The sequence below is a fragment of the Salmo salar genome, chromosome 28 (genome assembly GCF_965601325.2).
Source record: "Salmo salar chromosome 28, fSalSal1, whole genome shotgun sequence".
Classification (NCBI taxonomy): Eukaryota; Metazoa; Chordata; class Actinopteri; order Salmoniformes; family Salmonidae; genus Salmo; species Salmo salar.
The window spans coordinates 20,322,724-20,350,703 of NC_138318.1; the positions used below are offsets into that span (position 1 = coordinate 20,322,724).

General features: G+C 42.6%; 1 protein-coding gene across 1 annotated transcript; it reads left to right on the forward strand.

The window, feature by feature from the left end:
• The first annotated feature begins 2 nt into the window (after positions 1-2).
• cdc42ep4b (CDC42 effector protein (Rho GTPase binding) 4b) lies at positions 3-27,980 on the forward strand. The gene is made up of 2 exons (XM_014179832.3): positions 3-98; positions 23,236-27,980. Exon 2 carries the CDS (start codon positions 23,468-23,470, stop codon positions 24,482-24,484), a length of 1,017 nt encoding a protein of 338 aa, XP_014035307.2. The 5' UTR covers positions 3-98; positions 23,236-23,467; the 3' UTR covers positions 24,485-27,980.

Consider the following 27,980-nt stretch of genomic DNA (forward strand, 5'->3'; position numbering starts at 1 on the left):
TTTGTGCGCCACTGCACTACACACTAGACGGACGTACATGAGGACAGCGCACCGATAACTTATTACTGGGCTGGTGGGAAATTCATAACACTTTGGAGGTGAAGTACTCAGATTTAAAAACTGTTTTAACGATATTTGATTCTGTGAAAGGATGAGATCCATTGTCCTTTAACAGTGGTTGTGTCCTCTTACTAACGTGACATGTAATCCTGCTCTGTTCAGAGCTCAATTGTGAAATTCAACTTTCTCCTTATCTAGTTGGAATTTTGTTAACCTCCCTGTCAGGAAATGAAAGTAACATTATAATTGTGGATCTATTTGTATGGTTTGAACTGCTGAACAGCTTGAAGACTGATTTTTCTGTTTCTTTATTACAGTTTTCATATTTTATTATTGAGGATCATAACATTTTTCATTTTACTTTCAAATAGCTTTACTGTTGAATCGGAGGACAAAGTTGGTAGATTATACTTTTTCCTTTTACATTTCAATTGAATGTCAAATATGTTTGCGGGAAATCCCAGCGCCATGCAGCTTGTTCAGTTTGACTGGCTGGATCCTTATGGGAGAGCGTAGTCCATTGTGGGGTAACTATGAACCAACCATACAGGCTAGGATTCCCCTTTTCGCTTTATCAATGTCTGTAACTCTACCCACCGCAGAGTATGTTCAAAATATCTTATCATCTCGGTTAGTTTTGATTAGACCCCCATCATTACAACAATTGAACCTCGCCTTGGGTGAGATGCTTGTCAGAAAGTTGTTGCCTGCCACTTTAAATCAATGACCTATGGGATTAATGTATGTATTGCGTAGGCCCAGCTTTGTTATTTCTATAGTACAGTAGCGTGTGCTGGCTGCATTCATTGAAGCGGGAAATATGTGACTAGTAGGCCCAGGTGCAACATTGCTCAGCTATTGTTGCGAACTCTGCCATCCCGCGCCCGGCCGTTCACACACAGGCATGTTGTTTACAAGCTGTTTTGAAGTCTTGGATGGACAGATCTGTGAGAAGATCAAAGTAATGTGAGGTACTTGATTCCTCCTTTTATTATATGAACTTTAATTGAGCATAAGAGGATATGAAGAGGCTTAAATGTTTATTTGAGATTATGAAGTAGTTCATTTTGAGAGAAAAACAACACATTAACGCTCCAAATAACTAGTTTGTTAATATTGTAGATAGAATGTCCTGTAGGACTTGGCTATATGCTTGGCTTAATCTGAAAATGGAAGATGTGGTATAGTGCATTTCTGATCCAATAGTATGACCGGTTACATAACAATTACTCTACATGGGGAAACAATGAGCATCATCATCCCATGCCATTTTAACATGATTAGAAATGTACAAACTAGCCTGGAGTTGTTCTGAGTTGATGCTTTTGTTTATTATTAAATGTTTTCCCTGAGTGTCTCTCTCCTCTTCCACAGCCAAATTGTATGTTTTTCCAGTTCATTATATGTGCCCTGAGGCAACTTGGCACCCCTCTTGTTCCTCGGTGGATGGGTATCACATCAGCTGAGGTATTTCGATTAGCCCTGATGGATAATTACAGGAACTGGTATTGCGTTGTATTTGAGTCATCATGTACTATAAGTATTTAGGGCAATTATCAGCTGTAAACAGTATCAGCCATAACATAGCCCCCAATTGACCATGTATTTTCTCAATACAAGTTCAGTAAGTATTAGAGGTCGACCGATTATGATTTTTCAACTCCGATACCGATTACTGGGGGACCACAAAAAGCCGATACCGATTAATCGGCAGACTTTTAAATTGTTTTTTTACATTTTTTTGTAATAATGACAATTACAACAATACTGAATGAACACTTATTTTAACTTAATATAATACATCAATAATATCAATTCAGCCTCAAATAAATAATGAAACATGTTCAATTTGATTTAAATAATGCAAAAACAAAGTGTTGGAGAAGAAAGTAAAAGTGCAATATGTGCCATGTAAAAAAGCTAACATTTAGAGAACATATGAAAGCTGGTGGTTCCTTTTAAAATGAGTCTTCAATATTCCCAGGTAAGAAGTTTTAGGTTGTAGTTATTATAGGAATTATAGGACTATTTCTCTCTATACAATTTGTATTTCATATACCTTTGACTATTGGATGTTCTTATAGGCACTTTAGTATTGCCAGTGTAACAGTATAGCTTCCGTCCCTTTCCTCGCTCCTACCTGGGCTCGAACCAGGAACACATTGACAACATCCACCCTTGAAGCAGCATGATCCATGCAGAGCAAGGGGAACAACCACTCCAAGACTCAAAGCGAGTGACATTTGAAACGCTATTAAAGCGCACCCCGCTAACTAGCTAGCCATTTCACATCGGTTACACCAGCCTAATCTCGGGAGTTGATAGGCTTGAAGTCATAAACAGCACAATGCTTGAAGAGTTGCGAAGAGCTGATGGCAAACGCAGGAAAGTGCTGTTTGAATGAATGCTTACGAGCATGCTGCTGCCTACCATCACTCAGTCAGACTGCTCTATCAAATATCAAATCATAGACTTAATTATAACATAATAACACACAGAAATACGAGCCTTTGGTCATTAATATGGTAGAATCCGGAAACTATCATTTCGAAAACAAAAAGTTTATTCTTTCAGTGAAATACAGAACCGTTCTGTATTTTATCTAACGGGTGGCATCCCTAAGTCTAAATATTGCTGTTACATTGCACAACCTTCAATATTATGTCATAATTATGTACAATTCTGGCAAATTAATTACGGCCTTTGTTAGGAATAAATGGACTTCACACAGTTCGCAATGATATACTTGTGTATTGATTTTAAAGAAAGGCATTGACGTTTATGGTTAGGTACATTGGTGCAACGACAGTGCTTTTTTCGCAAATGCGCTTGTCATCACCCGTTTGTCGAAGTAGGCTGTGATTCGATGAGAAATTAACAGGCACCGCATCGATTATATGCAACGCAGGACATGCAAGATAAACTAGTAATATCATCAACCATGTGTAGTGAACTAGTGATTATGTTAAGATTGATAGTTTTGTATAAGATAAGTTTAATGCTAGCTAGCAACTTACCTTAGCTTCTTGCTGCCCTCACGTAACAGGTAGTCAGCCTGCCACGCAGGCTCCTCGTGGAGTGCAATGTAAGGCAGGTGGTTAGAGCGTTGGACTAGTAACCGGAAGGTTGCAAAAATGAATCCCCGAGCTGACAAGGTAAAAATCTGTCGTTCTGCCCCTGAACAAGGCAGTTAACCCACCGTTCCTAGGCCGTCATTGAAAATAAGAATGTGTTCTTAACTGACTTGCCTAGTTAAATAAAGGTGTAAAAAAAACCCCGGCAAATCGGTGTCCAAAAATACCGATTACCGATTGTTATGAAAACTTGAAATCGGACCTAATTAATCGGGCATTCCGATTAATCGGTCGACCTCTAGTAAGTATGCATATGCCTCCCTTCTAGTAGCAACTGTTATTCTAAACAGAAGTATTGAGACATGTTGACAAATGAGCTTGGTTTGGTGTTGGGTTGCACTGCTTTATTTGAAGCTGTGTGATTGATGGTGTCTGGGTCTCTTGGTAACCCCTCTCTACTCAGCTGTACAGGATTCTAAGGTCAGTGTATGGCATTTAGCAGACAATCTCACCCCATGACACCTGAAGAGGAGATGTGGAAAAATGGGGAATCTGAAAGTGGTGCAGTGTGGGTGTTCTAGCTCATGGACAGACAGACTGAAGCTGAACTAGAGGAGATGTGTGCCTGTCCTGTCCTCGCAGGATTTCTAGCTGAGCTTTAGGGAGAGTGATACTGCATTAATGTTCACACTTCTCTCCCCCGTTCTCTTTATATCACTCTCTACTAACCAACCCTAACCTTCTATCGATCTCTTTCTCCCCTGCTCTCCTCGTACAATTTGGTGTGCTGCGTTGACAGTTGGCACACTCCAGTCCCCTCCTCAACTCTGTCTCAAAAGCCTCTCTGGGTCTCCCAGTGATCATTCCATCCCAATCTATTGTGTGTCTATTAGTGTGTGTCATCTCCCGGAGTCTAGCTGCTTTATAGCTGCATGGGACCTGCTGCCTGCTGGTCTGTGTTGTGAAGGCTGAGGCTCCTGCTGGCTGCTGCACAGTAAAGGGGCTCAGCTGGCTATCTGCCCAGTTCTGCTCTGCACTTCTCTGAGGTCATACTCTCCCTCCAGTCTACAGCACTGGAGAAGGAGGGAGGGAGGGAGGATTCAGACGCATTGACCACGGCTGCTTTTCATAAAACCGCTGACTTCAGGCGTCTTTCACAGTCAAGTTGTGTACATTTTCTTGAGTTGCCAAACAAATTCCCCGGTGATTTGACCGTGAGTCAACGAGTTCAGTGGAAGTTGCATTGTCCTCAAAGTGATTCTTAGGGCTGTAGACCGATACTCATGGCCCATAAGACCAATTTGAGTAATGGTTTTCTGTGTGCACTTGTTGGTGTAGCCTACATGTGTGTATTATTGATTTATGTGTTAGTCAAACATATCTGTTTGGGCTTCTTGTGGTCAATTTGTCATCTACAAATGATTTGTAATTATGTTCCAGCGCGCGGCTGAATCTAGTTGATGATCCCTGTCCTAGGGTAAGATGAGAATACCCCTGCTATAGGCCTTGCTAGTGTGTGCACAAGTTATTGTGGTTGATAACAAGTTACTCGTCTTGGTTATATTCCCTCCTGTTGATCTTGGACAGTACTGGAGTCCCAGACAAGGGATATTGTGCCTTGCACAATTACAGGAACTACCTTTCTCCTGAAAGGGAAGCAGATGACTTTGAACTTTGAGACGTCTTGTCGAGGGCATATAACCTTTGAACCCTTTTCAACATTGAAGTAAGAAACAGTTTAACTTGAAAATGGACGTCTTCGTACTTTTTGGGTGTTTGAACTTGACCTGTTTGAACTTAAGTGTTGAACTTTATTTTTATGGGCCTTAGCTATCTTCACCTGCTGGAACTTGAATGAGTGTGAAATGTTTCTGAAATTGCAAGGTGCCTAATTTATAAACCTTGCGCCAGTTTTAACACAAGTTGGCATTTAGAAAAATGTAACTCGACTTAAGAATGTGCTCACCTCCCTGCAAACTTTAGACCATGCGTACGCACATCTGCGAGTCGTTGCAATATTGTATTGCAAGTTGGCAAATAAGTATCTTGTGCAAATGGGAGAAATGATGAAAAGCATCCATAAAAATGAACAGGGAAAGGTATTAACAAGAATGCACCAATTTGCTGTTTACTGAGAAGAGAACAAACAATTACACATAGGAATCTTATAATTCGACATACAAATATTTTTCCAGTCTAATTGCATTTTTTAAATTTGCCTGCTCTACAATGTTTCAGAATTCGCATTCAGTCCATCATATTTCGGTTGGGGGGGGAAAAGTCCATGCCAAACATTGTTGAATTCAAACGTTTAGCTGACAAGTCCACAACAATTTGCCATCGTTTTCTCTTTCAGAAACTGACAATCCTTTTCCAGATACAGCATAAATGACTGCTAAAGATTAAAACATTCTGCCAATACACTAAATAGACCAATAGCTTATGTCAAATATTTAACAGTATGGGTAGGTCACAGTATTTCTGTGAGATAGGAGAGCGACATCGTTGCCTATTTAATCTTAGAGCCTAAACAATAGCAGAACAAAAGCAGAACACAATCTATTGATAAACTAAATATTGAAGAACAATCCTTCTTTTGCATGCTGTAGCCTAATGCTAATAGTTCCAAATTATACAGCAAATAAAGGGCATTATTGTCACCATAAGGTGCCTCAGTTTTCCAGGCAGAGTTTAATGCTCGTTCACTCATGCAGTTTTACGACAGGTCTGATGTTTAACGGGAAACATGCGTATTTATGGCGTGAATCTTTTATAAATGTATTTACGCAACTGTTATGGACGCTGTCAGCTGAGTTTGTAGTTAGCTAGCTAACCCTTGGAAAAAGGCGACCACATTCCAGCTGTTGTCACCCTATGACCCTCTGAGCTACCTACAGGGTTCTGCTGTGGCTCTCTAACTCTAGTACAGTGGGTTACAACAAGTGATAATGGCCATGTCTGAATACCCATTCTTTCATCCTAAATAGGCCATTTGATTATGCGAAAAAGGAAAGTGTAATACCATGCGACTAACATAAGATGAGACTAAATTGTCTAAGATCTGACTTCAAAGTGGACTGGACATTTTTTCTTTTTTTTGTTGTTGTTGAAAGATTGAGCTTTTCAGTGATCAGCACAATTTTAATATTAGCAGTACAGATGCGAAGTGCAGTTCTGTACAGCAGTGGGAAGGATGCGCTGAACCTGTACAGCCTACATCAGCTGGTGAGCTGTGGGGGAGCAAGTGATGAGGCACATCACGCAGGCAACTCTTGCTTTCCCGTAGCTAACCAGTCGCCAGCCTTCTAGTTAAGGGGCCACGTTTAGTTGCAAAACGTTCTCTAGTTAACTTGGTTAAGAAACACAAGCTGCTTTACAAAAGAAATACAATAGCAGCATTGAGTTTAAAGGTAAAACCACAGTTTAGCTATGTTTTTTTTTCTTTCCCTTCAGTATAGAAAAGTAGGCTGTCTTTGAATTTGTAGTCTTGCTCAACTCTCCCACTTTCTCCACTGCATTGCATAGCCAGGTTCTGCAACCAATGTAGCCAAGTCTCTCCTTTCCTCAGAGAAACAGCTTGATTCTAGCCCTTACCGTTCAACATTTTTGTTCTTTCTATTGAGCATTGGTTGGCTGGATTTGACATTGATAACGCATATCATGGGCCATTTTAAGGCTACTTGCGGACCAGACCGTAAACTATTTGTTTAGGCTACACCTTGTTCAGTCATCTTACCTCATTAGCTAGCTATGGCTAACAACCTAGGGCAAGGTCAGCAGGACGCAACCATTTTTGAAACGTTCATGTAGAACAAAATATGTTAAGGAATGATGTTGGCTATATTTATGGATTTCTTTGAGAACGTTTTGAGAACGTTTTGCAACTGAATGTGGCCCTGGTAACATTATCAGTAGCTTATATGCAAACATTTGGTGGCACAGAAAGGAAAAGGGATAGCAAACAATTTATGGAAAAATTTCTCTTGCCACTACAATATACATTATCTGACTGGGTAAATACATTTATTTTTAGTTCATGGGGACCCAGTGACTCAGACTTGAACACTTGGACCAGAATTAGAGGACTCGGACTTCAGCCATGGACTCGTGACTCGGACGTGGACTCGCGCACAGGGGACTTGGGACTCGATTCGGACTCTAGGTTTAGTGACTCGACTACATCACTGGGCGAAACAGTCATTAGCTCCCGTTCTACTTTTGGACAGCAATGTGGCTGAGGCGTCTGTCAACATTGTTAACAATTGTGCGACCGCGTGACTGAAGTGCAAACCATACTTCTTTGCCAATACTTGTCTGTTTGTTCAGTATTTAATGTACAATGTCTATGTAAGCTGAATTTACATGGCAAGATAATTCTTATGTTTGTCATATTTCTGCGTTTGGGAAGAGAATAGGATGTTATGCAGAAAAATATGTTGGTAAAACAAGGCTATGAATGGAAGTCAGTGATTTTATGTTTACTATAGGTTCATGAGGCAATACAAATGTGATGACTAAAATGGCCCACTGTTTTTGTCATTTTGACAACTACACTAAATCATTATTCAAATGTGATTTAATTATATTTTAGTCAAAATGACGTTGACTTAGGGCTGTTACGGTGACCGTATCACCGCCACGAATCATGGCGGCAGTCAAATTCCACGTGACCGTTTTAGTCACTGTAATTGGGCTCCTTCAAGCTCTGATGCTGCTGATGGTCATTACTAGCCTACCAAACTTGCTAACTGCCTGGTACTCCACCCTATTGTCACTAATCACTCTGACATCAATGCAAATCTATTCAAAAATCGAATCAAACACTTCATGGAAGCCCATGAGGTCATGTTGTGCCACATTTCTGTAGACTATGAAATTGCGTGAAGTTGAGATGGAATCTATTCGAAAGAGGAGGATCCCCATCTGCTTTCTAAAGGCTAGGCCTACTATAATTATTTCTCAACTTTCTTAATATTAAGCACATTTCTTATATTTACAACAGGAGTGTAGCCTACCTGGCTGCCATTAAAATGAACCATGGGAAAAGCGTCCTCCATTCGCTATTTAAATGCATAGATGACATGGATTTTTTTTCCCCCCGGCTCCTTTCTTGAGACCGGTGCATGATGTGGTCCATTCTGAATCAAAACAAATTTCACACGTATGTGTATATGTAAAGACAAGATTAAATCAAGAATAGTCGGATGGGTGACAATATTAGCCTATCACTTGTGAATGATTCCCAGCTTGTGTAGTAAGGCAAGAAACAGCGCATGCCTTTTTTTGTGTGACTTTTTGTAATCATAGTTGCACACCTCATGTAACCTACCCCATAGGCCTATATGTTTTATTAAGGTTTGTATCACAACTAAAGTGGCCAAATAACTTATTTTAAAAGTAAGCACAATCTGCTTTACAAGGGGTGTAGAGCTTAACTGGCATACATACGCAATGTGTGCGTTTCAAGTTTGGGGAATATAATTTTCATCATAAAAATGCACCTTTATAATAAAGCATTACATGCATAATTGCATTTGCGGTCACTTTTGAGAATGATGTTTTCCTGCTAATTGATTGCATTTTGGAACATTCAAGCTTATAGTCTACTGCCGTGCGCACATTGCTATGCTTATAATGTGAAGAAATTGCCTAATAGTTTATCAATATTTTAAGCTAAACATTCTGCTCTGTTGCATCAGCCTCATTGCTTTTCCAAAAAAATGTTGACGCTTGTGGTTGTATTAATTTGGGATCTATCGCATCCCACAACTGTCCCAGACTATGCTTGGAATATTTATTTCTCGCATAGAATAGTTCAACTTTTGTACTATGGGGGATAGTAGATTGACATAGGTTTGTTAGGCCTATTCATCTTGTCTGACAAAGTAAATGTGGACAGTTTATTTTTAAATTTTCCCCCCAACATCTTCAATATTCAGGTGCGTCCCCGACGTGTCTGTCTACACTTGTAGCCTGTGAGAACGACCCGATCACATGATGGGCATTACCTAATAAGAATTGTGCTATCTAAGAGAGCCATGTGAGGGAGAGGTACTTTGGAGCACGCAGCCAGAAGATGGAAATTATAATTCTTATATTCAGTCCAAGGGCACAATGGCCACTGGCTGCAAAAGGCATGGACATTTTTTTTAGGGGGCATTAAGGCCACACAAAGGGGATGCCACCGAGAAATTCGAGGCATTGTCAAGTACTTGTCAAAATGTAAATGAGACTGATGAAGTGTGTGCAGCCTGCGCAAAAACCAAAGCAGAGCTTATGTCTTTCATGTGACTTTTTTCAAATCATTAATCATATTATGCAGCCTTAGAATGTATTAAAAATCAGAACTAAAGTGTCATAAATAACTCTAAATGAAGCAAATGTTAACTGCTTGACACACTCCTTCAAATCGACTGGAGAAAATATCCTTTCTATTTTATTCAGCTATGTTCTGTTGTGTTCTTCATACTATAAAATAATGGCACATAATTCTAAGCAAATCTTGTCTGCTAAATAAACTAGTATAGCCCACAGCCGTATGGCATTCTGTTATTCTGAAATAAAAAAAATCTTCATATCATGCTTCTATAGACCTGTCCTTAAACAAATAATCCATTTATTGTAATGGTGTAGGCTATATTAAATGGATTGATTTAGATTATTTTAGATGTTCCAAAGGTCTGCATCAGTGGCTTGTAGGCTATGTGTGGAAGCCAGGAGATGCAAAATGTATTTATTAATTAACGGTCAATTACCGTGAGACCAGCAGTTATTTGCTTGACAATCACCGACTGACAATTTTCATGGCTGCCACAGCCCTACTATGACTAAACAAAATGAACACTGGTTACAACCCCATCAAATGCCTTGGGCCATGCCGTAAAGGACAGAGTTTAGCCAGGGATAGGTAGGATGATACTCAGAAGCTAGCTGGCTCTTAGCGCTGTGTTGAGATGCACCTGATTCTGTACGGTGCATTCCAAAAACCTACCTGCGTTGGTTACGGTCAATGTAATTTGACAAGTATTTAGATTCATACATAGCCGGTTTGGCTGGAAATGTATCTATGGTTCAACACTACTCCGGGCTGTTGTATTCCGTTTCTGCTTGACAAGATTGATTGTGATATAATGGTTGTAGGACTACTGGTTATACTGTAACACTTAACCATCAGCTATTTTACACACAGCTTCTACATTACAGCCTGAAGTCTAGGTTTGAATGACTCATTATTATGACAAGTGTTTAGAGAATGGACGTGGAGAAGCTGTGAAATTTCAGATAATACTACCTTTATTAGCATGTCCTGAGCTCAAAAGAAAAGACAAAAAATCATGTAATTTTCTCAGGGTGAGTCACGTTCTGAGGAATCATCAGTAGTTTGTGGGACTGTCACTTGTCACAGTACAATACATTCCTTGCTTCAACATGAAATGACACAACTCGACACACCTGTCCCACTCTACCCTACCCATTCACTGGAATCTGTCACCGAACACCTGAACCTCCCAACATGTTTTGAAACATTTGTCACAGCCACCCAGTGATTTGAGCATTCCAGTGAGGACTCCACCTGAAAGGAGATGCATACCTACAGCTGGAGTCATGAAACCCAACCTCACCAACACTCTCTTGAGAAAGAGAACCCTGAGTCTTTAAATGATCTCATTTTTGTCTCCATAAATTGTCCCTATAGTCCAAAAATGGCTGACTTTGGTGGCGGGACATCAGTGTCTCTTCAACCAAATTGAACAGTGTTTTAGGGGAGTGTTTGTTCTCACGGTCATTACAATATGTAATTGATGCAGCAGTGTTTACACTTTTGTAGAATCCAAGTTGAATTGTCCCTCCTTATGGTGGGACTCGGTTGTCTGTGTCCTGATTTGATAAAAGGTCTCTATGGAGATAAGGTTAACCATTAACCCGGTCAGGGTTAAACTCCCTTCAACTCTGACACACCGCTACTGCTTTGACTGGCCTAGTAGTTGGGCAGTTGAGCAATATGTGTAGGCTAGACACTAGAGGAGTCCTATGTATTCAAAACACACATTGTGCTGAGTAGTGTGCATCTGGTCTGTCCATCAGAGTGAAATGCTATGGTCTGTTCACAGTTCAGTGGTTCTCCATTGTTCCCTCTCATCGTTCTGTCCCTCCGTATGGGCTTAGAAACCGGTGGTATCTCTCAAGCGTAGGCTTCAGCTGCTGAAAAGACAAAGGAATGCCGTCATCTCTCCCCAGTGGTCTCCTCTGTGCTAGCCTTGGACACTCCATTAGAGGGCTTATCCATCCCGTGACTCCTAGACCACTGTGCCCCTAGGCCTGTCTATATAGGCAGAAGTAACACTACCCTGATGGATTAATATCTCTAATAGTCCTTTGTCTGTCAGCAGTATCCTTGTCATGCATTTCCTTTTACTCTGGGTGAATATGAATAGAGGGTGTTCTGGGCTGGACTGGCTGGATATGTCCACTGGGTTGGTTCTCAGGAGATGGCCGTGTGTGTGTCCTGTATGTGGAACCCCGTTAAGGTTTGGCTCCCGTCTCCCTTTACACTGGAAGCACTTCTTTGTTTCTTTTTGATCTGGGTCCATTGTGATCTCAGCGACTGTCGGTTCTTCAGTTCCACTGGCTTTGTGGTAGCCTATAGGGACAGACTGGGGGAGTGTTTGCGTGTGCTTGTTAGCCGTGAGAGAACGTGTGTTTACATCTTAGTCTGACTGTGAAGAATCACTTCAAAGATCACCTTGCAATGCACCCCAAACAACTACTTATTATTATTTAAAAACAAATGTATCCCCAATTTCGTGAGATCCAGTTCCGATCTTGTCTCATCGCTGCAACTCCCCAACGGGCTCGGGAGAGGCGACGGTCGAGTCATACCACCTCCGAAACATGACCCGCCAAACCGCACTCCTTAACACCCGCCCCGGTCTGTAGTGACGCCTCAAGCACTGCATTAGACTACTGCACCACTCGGGAGGCTCAACTCGCAACTCATTATGTGATCAAGATTAGCGATTCTAGCTCCCGCTTTGCTCAAACACACTAACACTCAGTGCTGTGTGTGTGTGTATGCGCATGCACTGTGCAAAGCCTTTATGACCCTTGACTTCCATATGGGGCTGTGTGAGTAAGGAGCTGTTGATGGACTGAGTTTATTGCGCCCACACACACTCTCTTATAGCCTGTGTACTAGTAAACATACACAATGACATTCTCCCAGGGCTCTACTCACTGTCGTCTCACTGTCGTCAAACATCAACCGTTCGTTGTTTTCAGGAAATCAGACCTGCTTGTTAGTTGAATGCCAAATCCACACAGAGAAAGATGGTGAGGATAGTTACAGTACAAGGAGACTGGATGATAAGAGTGGTATGTGGGTAGAAGAGGGACTCGTCTGGCTGATCATGTGCTGCCCACTGATTTTGTGATTAAGTGCCACAGTGTCTCAAAGTATTTGTCTCTATCCATTAGAGGTGTCACTCTTGGTGCATTTCCAATGAGGATTTACCCCAGTGTTTTATCCATGTCTCACTGGGCCATGGCTCTGGTGGACCTGCTCTAACTTGGGGCGGAAGCAAGGCCACTGGTACTTTTCAGCACTCGGCCATTGTTAAGTAATTAACTGTCAACTTAAAGGGAAAACGCTCACACACTGAAATATTATTTAAGTTTTAATGTATTTTTTTTTAGCGGCAGAGGTCAGAACAAACGGACGCCACAAGTTTTTAGTGTCGTACTCCTGATGGAAACACAATAACACTAGAGCGTACATTAACGTAAAACACTGGCGACCCACTATTGTGGGGGTAAGTCTTAATGGAAAACACCATCTGTCTGAGTATCTGTTCAGCAGGACCTGGCTGGACCAATGCCACTGGTTTGCATCACATTGATCATATTCCTCCATCCTCCCTGTGTCCTAATACCCAGTCCTCCCCTGGCAAATGTGTCCTAAAACCCAGTCCTCCCCTGGCAAATGTGTCCTATTACCCAGTCCTCCCCTGGCAAATGTCACATCCCTATCATCCAGCTGTCTCTTTCCCGGGGAGAAGGTCGTCTGGCGTGTGTGTGTGTGTGTATTTGTGAGTGTGGGTGAGCTGAGGCCTGTAACCCATCCCCATCTGCTGGGCCTGAACTGGGCATTCCTGCAAAGTTGCATGGAATAAAACGTGTGTGTGTGTGTGTGTGTGTGTGTGTGTGTGTGTGTGTGTGCACAGTATACTAGTCAATTTAGTCAGGTTCAATTAAATCAACCCAACGATGTGTTTTATGGTGCTTTTTAGTGTTTGTGGCAGCCTCTCACTCAGACCAGCCTATTTCCAGATTTTCAGCTTGTCAAACTGCTGTGAATCTGTATTATGACTGTAGTAAAGAGATGTTTGTGAGGCTGTCTGTTGTCTTTGGGGCCGGGTTTTGTTCACATCCGCTGGTGTTTTGAAAGAGCGCACCTTGCTGTTTTTATTATCTCATTCTTGTCAGTGAGAGAGCGAGCTGCTCAGTTAGAACTCCATGAGTTTCACTGTAACTGTGTTAATCAGCAGTAGCTGCTGCGTTGGCTGAATGGATTATGCACTGTACAACGCTGGTATCTGCTTATCTTTCTGGTGATTTGGCAACCAGAAAAATCAGCTGCTGCTCCGCTCATTCTGGGGCATAGGCAGAGCTATCGAGCGGTCATGGGTGAGCACTCTGTGCATGGCTCTCCCATTTGGGAGGGAGAGCCAAGCAATGTTCCATTGTCCAGTAACATCGTAGTAATAACTTCACCTGAGTTTTGATGAAATGGCACATTGTCATGATGGTCTTTTTCCTACTACAAGGGAAACAGTAGCCTAATTCTGTCAGTAGTATGGGTATCTTTCCCAATCTAATAAATTTGAGTTCCAGCCTCTCCTTTTATGCAAAAAGGTTATATTGAGGATGTCACGAGTGTCGTAGGGTGTAGACCAAAACGCAGCGGGAAAATGTATACTCATCTTTTTATTAGTGAAGAAGTTAAAACACAAACAACGTATACAAAAAACAAACAAACTAGACAGTCTCGTCAGGCACACAGCAAAACAAGAAACAATCTCCCACAATTCCCAAAACAAACACACTCCTAAATATAGGACCTTCAATCAGAGGCAACGATAGACAGCTGCCTCCAATTGAAGGCCCCATTCCCCATTACCAAAACATAGAAATACAAACGCCTAGACAGAACATAGAAATAAACTAACATAGAACGATAACCCCAAAACCCTGGAATACATAAATCAAATACCCCTCTACATATACAACCACCCCGAACCATATAAACCAAATACCCCCTCTACATGAACACATACACAAACACACCCTGAACCACATAAAACAAATACCCCCTGCCACGTCCTGACCAAACTATAAGAACAAATAACCCCTTTACTGGTCAGGACGTGACAGAGGTCAATGTCCGTCCATAATGAAGCAGCTCAGTTAGCCTGTTGAGTTAGCCTGTTGAGTGAGTCCACCCCCCCTGGTCTGTATCCTCTTAGCTGCTGCTTAGGCCTCTCTGACGGAGGGGTTCAGATCAAATCTACATTTTATACGTCACATGCTTCGTAAACAACAGGTGTGGACTAACAGTGAAATGCTTACGGGCCCTTCCCAACAATGCAGAGAGAAAGAAAATAGAGAAATAATAGAAAAGTAAAACACGTACTAATAGATACACTTATTCATCTCTCTCGCACACACAATCCCCTTCTGTGCCTCTCTATGGGGATAATGACAGCAAGCGCTGCATGCAAGACTTGGAGGACAGTGTAAAATCATGTGTTCATTAACTGTTGGCATGCATTCCTCCTGGAAAGGGAGTGAGGGAGGGTAAAGTGGTAACATGCCACTGTCCCTCAATCTCCACCCCTACCCTATTATGAAGGGGTGTTTCTCCTTGGTGCCCCTGTCCGTCTTTCCTTTAGAAAGTCCCTGATACTCCACAAGCGGAGGGCAGGGTGGTACGCCTCCTATCCTTGGCTGGCCTCCGACCCTCTGTTGGCTTGGCCTTTAAGGCTTCCGCATGCTATGTTTCGGCTAGCGCCTAGCCGCGAACGAGTGTGCTCGCATACTCCCTTAAAATACCTTCACTTGGAAAAAGTGTTGAATGACAAACACTTCATTGAAGAATGAAGTTGACCGATGAACGGTGCGTAGACTTCGGCTCCGAAGTCTTCGACTTGCCTTGAGAAATAATTTGTGCACGAACAGCCCAAAAAAAACGTTGTCCGAGACAAAAATGTCGTCATAATATATGTTCTGGATGGGACGCATGCGACTCCTTTAGGAGGGAATGAGCGGTGGCGGCGTTTCTCACACAGGATATTATTCATAGAGGTACAACGGCGGGGACTCCAGAGGGAACGCCTCAGGGGATCATCTTGTACAGAGGGAGATTTTGACAAGACTGAAACATCATGTTCATCATCCCTTTGATTGCTGGTTATGGCTGAGATCACTTCACACACTGCCCACCCAGGTTTGAACTACACACACTGTTTGTCCAACCATGCAAGAGTAGCAGGTTTCTAAAAGCAGTGAACTAGCGCAGCGTGGGGAGGCAGGCAGACTGTACTAGTGAGTCTGTTTTTGTTTTTTGGAAGCCCCTAGCTGCTGACTGATGGCAGGACATGGAAAGATTAAAAACACCTCTCTCCTGCAGTTCGCCACAGGACCACGTGGCTGAAATGTGTTACATGAGATCAACAGTTAACGGTTAGCTAGCAGTGCAGTGGTGAGGATATAACAAAGGATGAACAACAATAAGCTAACCGCAAGTTACATGAGATGGATTTGAACCATGACACTGGGGGAAATGGATAGTGGGGGCGGGTGTGGAGGGTAGGGTGTGTGTGCTGGAGAGGGGGCCACACAGAGTAGAGTAACACACTGCTGGTTGAGGCACGCTGACGTTATGTTCCCTTGTTGAACATGCTCCACTTAATGCTCCTGTGGGTTGTTTCTGTGTGTCTGCGGCATGAGTCCCGTTAGGTGGGTTTAGACACACACTTCCTGTAGTGTTCCTGCTGAGGTGGGTCTATTTACCCAGTCAGCTGTCCAGGCTTGTCTTGCAGAACTCTCTACATCACTTCACCATGCTGTCCCCCAACCTCCTGTATTAATCAGGCCGCCCACACAGACAGGGATAATGTTACTATACCGCTCTCTTGCCCTCAGCCTGACCCCCATGCTATAGGCTAAAGTTGTTGAGTATTTGCCACAGGCTATTGACCTTTTCGAGTGTGTTTTATTCTACAGGTCATTAGGGTCAGGATAGCCATGTCCGTTAAAGTTGTCAATGCTGATTAAAAAAAAAATTATAATAATAAAATTGCGTAAACATTGCTCTAGTTGAAAGATTTTTCTCGCTCACTTCGACTTTAAACGCATTCAGTGAGCGTTGTTGTAAACAAGCTTAGCTGTGGCTTAGCTGTGGACAACCCCTACAGGGATTGACCCTTGACCTCCGTGTTATGTAAAGTAATTATTTACACATTCTGTTTGCTGATAGTTAATGATGCCTGAGTCAGTACGGACCAGGAGCTGACAACACCATTTCGCCATATAGGGAGGGGTATTTCTCTCGCTCTTTATTTCCATAGTTCTTTCTCTCATTAGTCATATGAAGGCTAGCCTCAGATAACATACCAACCCATTTGGTTGTGAAGATAAACTAGAACAGGTTATGGTGACAATGGCAAGTAACAACTCTGAGAACAATGGGACATTACGTAGACAAAATACTTTGTGTACATGTGACACTGTGCTCAGAATAACTATTGTTTACATGGCCAGTATCAGATTATACTTGATATGATATTGACATCATTCTACAACGCTGCCTACGTACATAGCCCTGAATTCACCATGTAAGAATACTGTTAGGTATTTCCTGGAAACATATCCAGGTCGCAATATTGGTCAATAATTGTTTGGCTTAGATTCAATGGTTTGTATTTAAGTTACAGGAAGGTATAGGTCTATCCATCAAAACATGAAAAACAAGCAATGTGCTAGTCAGGTCTACCTATTATTACCCATATAGGTTGGGTTACATGTCTGTTTCACCACTGACCTACAGTAATGTCCTTAATGATGCAGTTCCATATAGGAGTTACGCCAGTGTTTTATCCAAAAGGCCCAGACTTTTTTGTTTCCATCTAAGCGGGCCGACACCCAGTGTCTCACTGGGCCATGGTGGAACTGCTCTCACTTGGGCCAAAGCCAGGCCGCGGGTACTTTTCAGCTTTCATTTACTTGACAGTGGCTTAACAACTGAACTTTAACACCTTCTCACAAAGCAACTGTTTTGATTATTTACATTTTAGTCATTTAGCAGACACTCTTATCCAGAGCAACTTACAGTAGCGAATGGATACCCTCTTTTTTTTTCCTTTTCCAGTACTGGACCCCCGTAGGAATCGAACCCACAACCCGCAAGCCCCATGCTCTACCAACTGCCAATCGGGACCGATTTTAAGGGGAAAGGGGGGTACCTAGTCAGTTGTCCAACTGAATGTATTCAACTGAAGAGTGTTTTCCGCATTTAACCCAATTATGCAGAGGTTGTTGATTCTGCCCTTCACAAGTCCTCACACTGTCAGCCCTAGCTATAGAAACACAATTTCCTTAGTTTAACATAAGGGTGTACAGAGCAGTATGTTGTGATATGTTTGGACCTGCAGGGCCCATTAAGGTCCCTGATGGCACCGGAGTTCTTTGACACTAAGTTGTGAACTTGTTGCCATTGTTTAATTAATTTGTAATTTTATTGATGGGCTGTAACAGCTTGCTAATGACATTAGCACCTCAATATGGGTTGTTTCTCAAGGTGGGTGAGTGATGGGGAGGGATGGGGGTAGGGGAGATGAGGGATTTACCAGTTTAAGGTAAACAAAACAAGAATACTCTCATTGGTTAAATGGATTAGGCTAGTTATAGCTTTTCACTACACCCTAGTAGTAAGAATGTGGCCTCAATATTCCAAAATACAATTTTAAGTAGGTAGCCTTAAATGTTTTGCCAAATCGACAGTAATGATCTCATGGGCTTGCATGTACAAGGCATCGTCCAGATGTGATATTAACTAAACATGGGTAATGTAATATACCATGTCTAACATAATTACCATGTTAGGCCATGAAATAGTTTACCCAAACATGGCTGACACATGTTGGGAGCATGTAGAATGAGCAATGGTTGTGGAATCCTGAAAGGAAACTACATTTTTTTGTTGTTGATTGAGCTACTTATGGAGGAAGAATGTCAACTTTTTATTTGTTTCTTATTAACAGTTAACAGCCTATAACATTGTTAATGTAAACTAAAATGTGACTATGCCCAGTCAGAATTCAATATCTAACAGGGCATAAAGTAAGATCCACTAACTGTTCACAATACACCACCAGCACCTTCCCTTCCGCCTAGTCATGTTCTCTCTCACTCTCTCGCTCTTTCCTTTGAAAAATGTAAAGGGCCCAAAAATACAACTAGCATAGTTGTGGACTGCGACATGTGCTTGTTTCTCTCCAAGGTGGTCCAGCTGTGAAAGGAGAGACGGAAGATTGACTTGACAACAAGGATGACATTTCCAAAGAGGGATAGTAATCGGTGCGGAACATGATTGGAACATGGTTGTAGGATTGTGGCCTAGCTGGTAAACCAGGAGGATTATCAGAGTAAGAGGTTGATTGTGTGTGATATAAAAGTTAATGGGGACGTTCCTGATTAACAGTACAAGCTAAGCTGTACTGGGCTGGCCGCTTTACGCATCCACCATAGTTCTAGGAACCATGCTAGAAAGGAAAATGTGGAGAGAAAAATATCCAAGTTAGCACAGTATGGGTCGGGTTAGCCTTATAGTATGAATCGGGCATTTTATGATGTCATCCTCTATGTTGGTGCCCTGGCGCTGAGGGCGACCATAAGAATCTGTTAATCATTCATAGACCTTTCTGCCAGTTGGATCTGCTATCATGTGATGCTTTGAGTGCTTAAAGTTGTACTATGCAGAAATCACTCTGCCATATCCTGGTTGCTAAAACTCGAATAGTTCGCATAATTTCAGTTTGTGACAAAATCAGATAGCATAGTGTAGAGAATCATTGTACCATCTAAACCGCAGTGAAATATTTTCCATAGCCAAAAATGTTGTTTCAGCTGTTTGAAGCTGGTATACAAAACCGAAACTAAAAGACGAAAAAAATGAAACTTAAGAACAGGAAGCATAGAAATGGCATACACAGAACAGATGTTCTGCTTTTTAGACTTGCTTTCATGTAGAATGATCGATCTTTAACTCACATTTCTATGTGAATTTGGTCAGGTGGCTCCAAAAGTTATGTAACACACTTTAAAGTTGAAATATGTAAAGTCACTATCGCTGGCTAATGCTTTGGCATGACGCTCAGATTCAAAACACAGATTGAAAAAGAGCACAATAGAGCACACGTTCTACTCATTCTCGTCTCCACCCATTTTAACTAGTTACTGAAATGAGTCTGGACACCATATTTGAAGTTGAAACAAAGATTTGTGATGTCATATGTGTTTCTATAAGTCTGGAGTGTAGCTAGCACGGCCTGCTCATCTAGTCCAGCTCTGAGCAGCATTTGAAAGATTACTGAGATGGAATCCAGACCCCGGCTGTGTTTTTAGAACGTGTGGGGAGCAGTATATTTTGGGACATACAGCTCGGTTGTCGAAGTGACTACTCTTACCCATCCATGCATGACGTAATAGGCAAAGAATCAAATGGCCTGGCTTTTGTTTTTAGTAGTATTTTTATAGTTGTCTAGACTTTTCACTGAGGTGAAATGGTGCTCAAATTTAACTGCCCAGCTTTGTCGCCCCTGGCCTGCAACGAAGGAGCTACAAATAGGCAATCAGTTTGGAATGTTTTGAGCTTGACGTGGAATGTCTGGCTTCGTATAGCTTGCATGATTTATGTAAACTCATATTGAAAGGATGTAATTGAAGATGACAGTGCTGCCTGGAGTCTTCTCTACTTTTGTCATGCATGTGATAATGGGACCAAGTGGTAATACTGTTGCGATAAGACACTGCTCCTGAACACACACAGGGGCCCTTATGGGCCGTTTCTTATAAGGACCCAAGGTGTGAGGTTTGGCACTTTTGATATTTGAGGAGAACCGACTGATCTTTTATCCAGAGTATGGATATCTTCTAATGATGAATCACATCAAACGCATTCCATTGCCTCTAGTTTAGCAGTCCTATTGTGGTCATTGTTTTCTACCTCTTATTCCACTCTGAGCCCAACAGGTAGGGACTGAGGCATGGGATGTATCCCATATGACACCCTATTCCCTTTATAGTACTCTGCTTTTGACCAGAACCCATAAGGGATAGGATTCCATTTGTGACTTAAGATGGTTCTATGGCAGGCAGCCATGAGTAAAAGGTGATGTCACCCTGGAGGGGATAAGGGCCACTATCTGAGGCTTACGGGCAGGAAGTTAGCTAGCTGGGCAGCCAAGCAGTACATGGCCTAAGGTCGCCATGGAGACATGGGCAGAGAACTAGTTAAGGGCAGGGAGGGACACATGAGGAGTCTTGACTGAAGTCCAGGACAGGACACTCTCTGTTGTTAATCCATGTTGCCAAGTCTCCCTAGTTGGCTGCGTCTTCCTGGCCTGGCAAACATGGGCATGGGCACTCTCAGTGTAGGCTATTACCAGGTAGTAAACTTAACTGCTGTTGTTGACAGTGACATATTATCCATTGGGAGTAATTTCTTGCTTTTGCTTTTTCAGCCTTACTGAAAATGTCAACCTATTAAATCTTACACTACCATTGGCAAGCAACGTGTTGTTGTATTAAAGTGTTATGATTATATAAGTGCGTTGGCCTTTGCCTGCAGTGGTACACTACACAGCCAAGGTCATAGGCCTGCACATGAAGAGACCGAGACGCTGACAGGCTGGCATGTAGAGGAGAAGCAGACCGGTGAGGATTGCGTTCTCATGCATAGTGAGTTGTGTAATAATGTGTCCGGCTAATAATAATAGGTAATGATGGATCACCCTGCAGTAATGTAAGCTAGGCCTACTTAAGAGACTCTTAGCCACAATAGCACAATGTGAGGTTTCACAATTGTGTCCCTTGAAAGCTGTGATGACCAAGCTAATTCGTTTGGTTGTTTTCAAACAGTTTGTGCTTTCATAATGGCTAAAGTGTTTCAGTTGTTGGTCAAAAGGTGAAGACTTAATAGTTTGTAAAAAGTTTCTACTTTTGCAAACCTCTTGTGCAGTCATTCATGCTCAGTTTGTGTCTCCTTGCTCATATAGTTTTCATTGTGTTTGTCTGAATGGGAATTCTTTCTTGAGGGGGAGAAACCTCTACACACTGAGTCCTAATGACTGAGGAATGATTATTGAATAAAAAGGTTAATCCACGGTAGGCAGACAAGAAGATCATTGAATTGTCCTTAGGGATGTTCTGTCCTTTTGAAAGGTGAAGAACTGGGTTAACACAGCTATCAAAAACCTGTCTGTTCTCTCTGCTGCTACAGTTGCCTTTTCAGTTGAATCGGCCCTTGTTGTCTTGGATGTAAAATTTTGACGGAGACATTGTTTTGGAATATTGTTGCCAGAGGCCCCATTCATCCAGAGGTATGAACACACGAGACCAGAGGGTAGGCCTGTGAAGTGTGTGTCTGTGTGTGCATGCATGCGCTCTGGTTTGAAAACACGAGAATGATTGGATGGCGCCTAGCAGCCACAATTGAAACCGTTGATGTCACCTAGGCCTACTCATTTGCCTACTAGGCCCTATTGCAGGCTGCTGCCCTACTTGAGGGAAAATACGAAAAGCCACCAACTTTGCTGATCTGTCCACTCACACCATTATGTTTTGAGATCGTGTCACCATTGACCCTGCAATGAAACACTAAGACAGATTGGCCTCGGTAAGCGGATACTCCTCACCAGCTTCTGAAACGGCCCATATTGTCTGGCTTATTGAGTAATAGATCATAGTGCTGCCAGGTTGCAGATCAAAGTATCTGCTGTGAAATCCAGAGCACTTAAGCAGTACATCATCTCCCAATGGCAGTGCTGTAGGCTTATCAGGGTCCCTGACTCAAATTGTGATTAAAGTTCTGAACACAGTGATCAGTCACAGCATGCTTTCAGTAATGCAAGTCACTGGTGACCATATGGACGATGTGGCGGTGGGAGTAAGCTTTTAACAACCTCCTAAAGGTGTCTGAACTGAGAGAGCCACACACAGAGGGAGAGAAAAAGCCAAGACTGAGTTGATCTGCCAGTGACAGAAGGGTGCGAGCAGAACAATAGTCAGTCAGTCAATGACAGTCTGATCTGTTGCTCTAAATTAATCCAAGCTGCTGAAGAAATGATGTTCCTCTCCATTCCTTTTTCCATCCTGTCTTTATCCCTGGCAGCTGGGGCCACTGGGCTCTCAGTATCCTGTGACCGTAGGGTTATGTAACAGAAAGGGAGGCATGCAGGGGCACAAATGGGAACTGCAGCAGTGGAGCAGAGTACTGTATTGGCAGCGCGGACTTCAGACGACAGACTCCTAAAAATTGAAAAGCCAAACTGATTAATATTCCGGCTGCCGCTTTTAAACAATATTTCAACATTTATGGGCGTATGAAGGGCCATTTTAAGAAATAAAGTATTGGCATGAATACCAATGTATTACAATCAATGACTTGTGTGTTTCCCCTTTTTTAAAACTTGGCAGGTTAACGACTTTCAGTTAAGTGAGAAAGAAATGAACCACTCAACTGGAGGTTTTATTTCAAAGCCCCAGCCTGGCAACAAAAGTTTCCACATGTGAGAGACAGCGGCTTAGATTAAGAAAGTTGTCTTGATTCTGTGCCTCAGATGCAATCAGCAGCTATTGGAAATAGTTAATGTTTTCTGTCATTTCCAGTTGTTTGCTTCCAGTCCAAAGGAATAAAATGACATAGCCACTCTGTGTTAAGTTGTAGTTAGTTTCCATGTTCCCTGCCAACTTTGAGGATCTGAGTTGGTTTACATAGGTCTTGCAATGTGGTTTTAATGTGTCCTCTCTTCTGTTTTTCCCTTAGGTTGATTTGTGTATTATCTGCACCAGACCTCAACATAGCTGTTTGACGGACCATAATGGCTGTGTACTCCAGACACCTGGATCTCTCCTTGCCTTGACAATACAGTTTACAATTAAACGTGAGAAAGACCCAAACATCTCATAATACTTAGCACCAACCAGGAGTTTCTTTGTTGAACTGTTTCTGTTCCTGTTGAGTGTTATATCACTGAGCGACTTCATCAGACATCACCATGCCTATCCTCAAGCAGCTAACCTCGAACCAGTCCAAGCGTCGCTCCCGAGCCGACCTGACTGCAGAGATGATCAGCGCCCCTCTCGGGGACTTCAGACACACCATGCATGTGGGTCGTGGCGGAGATGCCTTTGGGGACACCTCGTTCCTCAGTACCCGGTCTGGGGAGCCCCCTAAAGAACCAGCTCCAGAGGTGCAGCAGAGCTCCCCTGGACCTGTCCCTAAACCAGGCCTGCTGTCCCGAACCTTCAGGAGCAGCAAGCGCTCCCAGTCGGTGAACCGCGGCGAGAATGCGTTGGCACCCCCTGGTGGCTCGCCAAACTTTGTGAAAAATGCCATCTCCCTGCCCTACCTCAACGACGAGGACAGGATGGGCGGTGGTCCCCCGATGCCCAAGAGCGTCTCCTCCAGCCCTCTGAAGAAGCTGCCCGAGGTTGAAGGAATCAGAAAACCGGTCAACGGTGCCGCGGCCATGGACCTGGAGTTCGATGAGCGGAACTTCGGCGAACTGACTGACCTGCCACCGTCCCATCTTCGAGGTGGTGGGATGAAGCATGCGGAGTCCATCATGTCGTTCCACATTGACCTGGGTCCCTCTATGCTAGGGGACATCCTCAGCGTCATGGAGAAGAAGGGCTGGGAGGAGGACGACCTGGGATACGAGGAGGGGAAGGGCAGCGAGGGCCGTGGGTCTCCCCCCCTCAGTCCTCCCACCACGGAGGACAATGTTGACGACCAGGTGGATCTACAGCCGCCAGTCAGGCCCCCACGCAGCACCTATCCCCAACAGAAAATCATGGCAGACCCCACCTACACCCCTCCCAGGAACTACCACAGCCACCTGGACAGCTGCTCTTTTTCCTCCTCCGGCTCCGCCGCTCTTGAGGAGAAACCACTCCACCACCTGCAGGAGGGGGACACGGACAGCGCCAAGTACAGCTCTCCGGGGGGTGGGGGGGAGGATGACAAAGACTTCTCCTTCATGGACGAGGACGAAGATGAAATCAGGGTGTGAAACAGAACAGGGCTGTAACACCACCAACACATAACGTGATTTATAAGGATACCAGAACATGGTTTGCGAGGACATGGATGGAGACGAGTATTCTTCATGAGTTTTGAAGTTAGTACAAGCTTGGGAGGAAAGGGTTGGTGCACCTACATTTTTACATATGGATCTATCCAGAGAATCTCTATGTGCACACCTTATTCTGCTATACTTCCTGTATTAGGATACAATCACTCACCATCTTTTACTGAGCCTTATTCACTCCAGTGAATGTGTGTGTTCCACAGTTCATGGAAACAAAATGCCTGTCCTATGAGTCCTTTTACTCTAGCCATTACAGAATTCCACACACACACACACACACACACACACACACACACACACACACACACACACACACACACACACACACACACACACACACACACACACACCAGTTATTGGTTTGAGGGTTTCCTTTTGTAGAAATACGATCTGCCATTATGATGATCTAATCCCACAGTTCCAATATGTCATCAGTGTGTTTATGCTTTAAGGGGGCACATCTCAACGATCAACCATCATATCCACTTATATCCAACATGAACATATCCCACCCACGCCCCCATTGTCTTTTCATCCAGAGGATTTCCCTTCCCTTGCATTCCTTAAAGCGCATTAACAAGGAAGGGAAAGCCAACCAACCAGCGGTCTTCACACTGATTGTCACATTCTTTAAAAGCAGAAGTATGGAGGTTGACCGAGGTCACTTTTGATCAAACGGCAGTCCTCCTCGAGGGAGGTGTGATGCGTTAGGCGGAGGCCGGGTCATATGATGTCATGGCCTGAACGGTATGTTTCTCACACAGCTTTGGAGGAAGGAAGAGGGGGGGAAAAAAGAAGAGAAAAGTATCCCATGGTTTAGCTAGCATAGCCTTGGGGCCTTGAGTTAATTGTTGACTGAAGTGAGAATCGTGAGATGCAGTTAAAATATTGGTTTGTTAATGTTCAGAATTTTTTTTTTTTCCCCCCTACGTTTATATATTGTATGCACATACATAATTGATAAGTTGGTCTTCTAGCAGGTTCTAAATCAATGTCACAACTTGGTTGTTCATTATTCCAACCATTAGTCAGCTTTAGTGTCAACTGTTCACTTAAAATGGACCAGTTTTCTGAACATGCTCTATACATCCAACACACTCTGAAGTCAGAAATGAGCCAACAGTTTCATTTGTTAGTAACTACTTACAATTTAGTATGATCTGTCCTTATTGGATGTGCCCTGTTTTAAGTCAACATCATTTTGATTATAGGGAGCATTGTTAAAGTTAGGCTTCGATGAACTAAAGAGCTCTAAAATCCACCCTAAGGTACTATCCAACCCAGTGAGCCAATTTAGGCCTTAGCTTTGGAGTTGCTTGTTTGGCCATGAGTCCATGACTTTGTTAGCTCAGATCAATGGACTCAGTAGAAACACACACAACAACACTGATCTCAGTCATATCTCCCCTGCTAGCACCGCCAAGGTATAGCAAGATGTCTCACTCCCTAAAACACCATTGTGCATAAAGAATCACTTTTGTTTTAATGTACATTTCTCTTTTTATTTTGCTTTACTTATTATTAAGGACAAATGTACATTTTGCTAAGAAAATTTGCCTTTTTTGTTGCCGCTTTCGTGTCCAGTAGCACTTTTATTGTACATATGTTTTAGGAACCTATTTTAAAAGACATAACTTACAGGAGCAGAGAAAGTGGTTGTAAACAAGAGTGGTGACCGTACGGTAGTAGACTGTCATGTCTACAGATGTAGGATCTTAATTTGAGTCAGTTTGCTACAAATAATCCTGCAGCAACAGGCAATGTGGATTATAATGAATCTACAGTTTTGTAGGGGTTGATACATTTTTCATAAGGGAAAATCAAGTCTGGCATTTCAAAGTGGAAATTAAACTTTTTAACCTTAAATACACTACAAGTTTTACATTTCCTGCATTACAGGAAAGTTCTGCAACAGGGTGATCTAATTAAGATACTATATCTGTATGTGGTCATCTCTTGCCCCACACACACCACAGGCTTGTAGGATCAGCAGGTTAGGAGCAAGAGGAGAGACGTCTGAAGGGAGGAGGATATAAGTAATGAGAGAACACAAGTGACTGTTACCCACCTCTCTCCATTGCGCCACGCAGGCCTGGGCTAACATAGGAGAAGATTGAATCAACACCATCTGGCTTCCCTCCATCCTCTCATTCAGAAACATATTTGGCTGATTGGTCGGTAACCGACCCAACGACTCATCCATTCATGAGTCACATGTCTGGGAAAGGACAGGTGACCTGTTTAGTTTCTTCTACAGTATGTGCGTCCCAAATGGCACCCTATTCTCTATATAGAGCACTACTTTTGACCAAGATCCATATAGCAAATAGGGTGCCTTTTGAGATGCATGCAGTGTGACTAGGTTCCCCCCTCACTCACATTCATAAGTTTGGTCAGATTATGATCTCATCTGCTATGGTAAAGCAGGAAGTACCTGCTCAATCCTTCCTGGATCCCTGAGTAATCTATTGCCTTTATGCCTGTGAAAGTAAATTATATTTGTGACACTGGGGGAGCACTGTTTTTGTTTCCTGTTATGGCGTTGGTTGGGCGAGGGGGGGGGCACATTATCCTATGGTGTTAAGTGAGGGACAATTCCAGGATGTGACATCACTTAGCCATGCATTCATGCTATGTATGTCAGTGTTCCATGTGTCCATGTATGTATTAAAGAGATCAGTACAGTTCATTGATTAAAATGACCAGGTGTAAATGTGCCAAGTATGTAATAGACATCCCTTTGACATTGATATTGTTTCTTGATTTTTGAATGACACATTTACAGGCTACAGCAGTATAGGCTACTTACAATAAGTCTCAGGCCTCTCGCACTGTTCAGTTGTAAATGGGTCAAATTTGGGATTGTTTTGTTATTTTAAACTCCGTTGCTTGTTCCATTTGTTGTAGAATTTGTCCATGGAAAGTGGGTTGAGCTGCTGTTATCCCTTACCTGTTCTTACCCAAGATGAAAATATCCCCATATATCAAAACACTCCTTCCTATTCACCACCATTTTATTTGCTGCTGAAGAGAAGTAGATAAATACTAATTGTATAATCTATGAAAAATGGTGACTATTGCTATGTTTTGTTATAGGCATTATGGCATAGTGACGCTAATGTAAGAGCCATCAGAAGGTAAAGTGGCTTTCAACTGCAAGCGGATTTCAGTGCCCTGGCCTGATGCCTGTGGTAAAAAGGGGAAAGGATTGTTCTTTTTCACAGTCTCAGCTGTAGAATGTTACATTTTGTTTTCCTTCTGTGGCTATAGTTTTTATGCCAAGTATGTGCTATGTTTTTCTTCTACTTTCTCTCGTTCTACTGTATATTAATATATATTTACCTCCCTCACTCTTCCTCTTCTGAAATAACAGCTATATTTTTCAATAAAAAGAGAAAGCTGGTAATCTTTACCAGGA